The sequence below is a fragment of the Acanthisitta chloris genome, unplaced genomic scaffold (assembly GCF_000695815.1).
Source record: "Acanthisitta chloris isolate BGI_N310 unplaced genomic scaffold, ASM69581v1 scaffold41678, whole genome shotgun sequence".
Taxonomy (NCBI): Eukaryota; Metazoa; Chordata; class Aves; order Passeriformes; family Acanthisittidae; genus Acanthisitta; species Acanthisitta chloris.
The window spans coordinates 5,994-6,213 of NW_008686127.1; the positions used below are offsets into that span (position 1 = coordinate 5,994).

Sequence of the window (220 nt, forward strand, 5' to 3'; positions counted from 1 at the left end):
AAAACCTGCCAAGTCAGTTCACGAAAGAATTCTGAGAAAGATTAGTGAACATGCAGAAATGAGTATTTTACTTTACTAACATCTTGCCCTGTCCTCCCCTTTAGGAAGAAGAGCGTGCAAAGCGTGAGGAACTAGAGCGAATACTAGAAGAGAATAATCGAAAAATTGCAGAAGCACAAGCTAAACTGGTATGTGAAGACATAGTTAACTGTTTGTAGGG

The 220-nt window shown here is 39.5% G+C and overlaps 1 protein-coding gene across 1 annotated transcript in view; it reads left to right on the forward strand.

The window, feature by feature from the left end:
• The window catches only part of LOC103807269 (arginine and glutamate-rich protein 1-like), a 4,831-nt gene that overhangs the window by 2,567 nt on the left and 2,044 nt on the right, over window positions 1–220 (forward strand). The window contains exon 2 of the mRNA XM_009079993.1: window positions 105–188. Coding sequence (XP_009078241.1) covers window positions 105–188 — 84 coding nt within the window. The remainder of the gene's footprint in view (window positions 1–104; window positions 189–220) is intronic.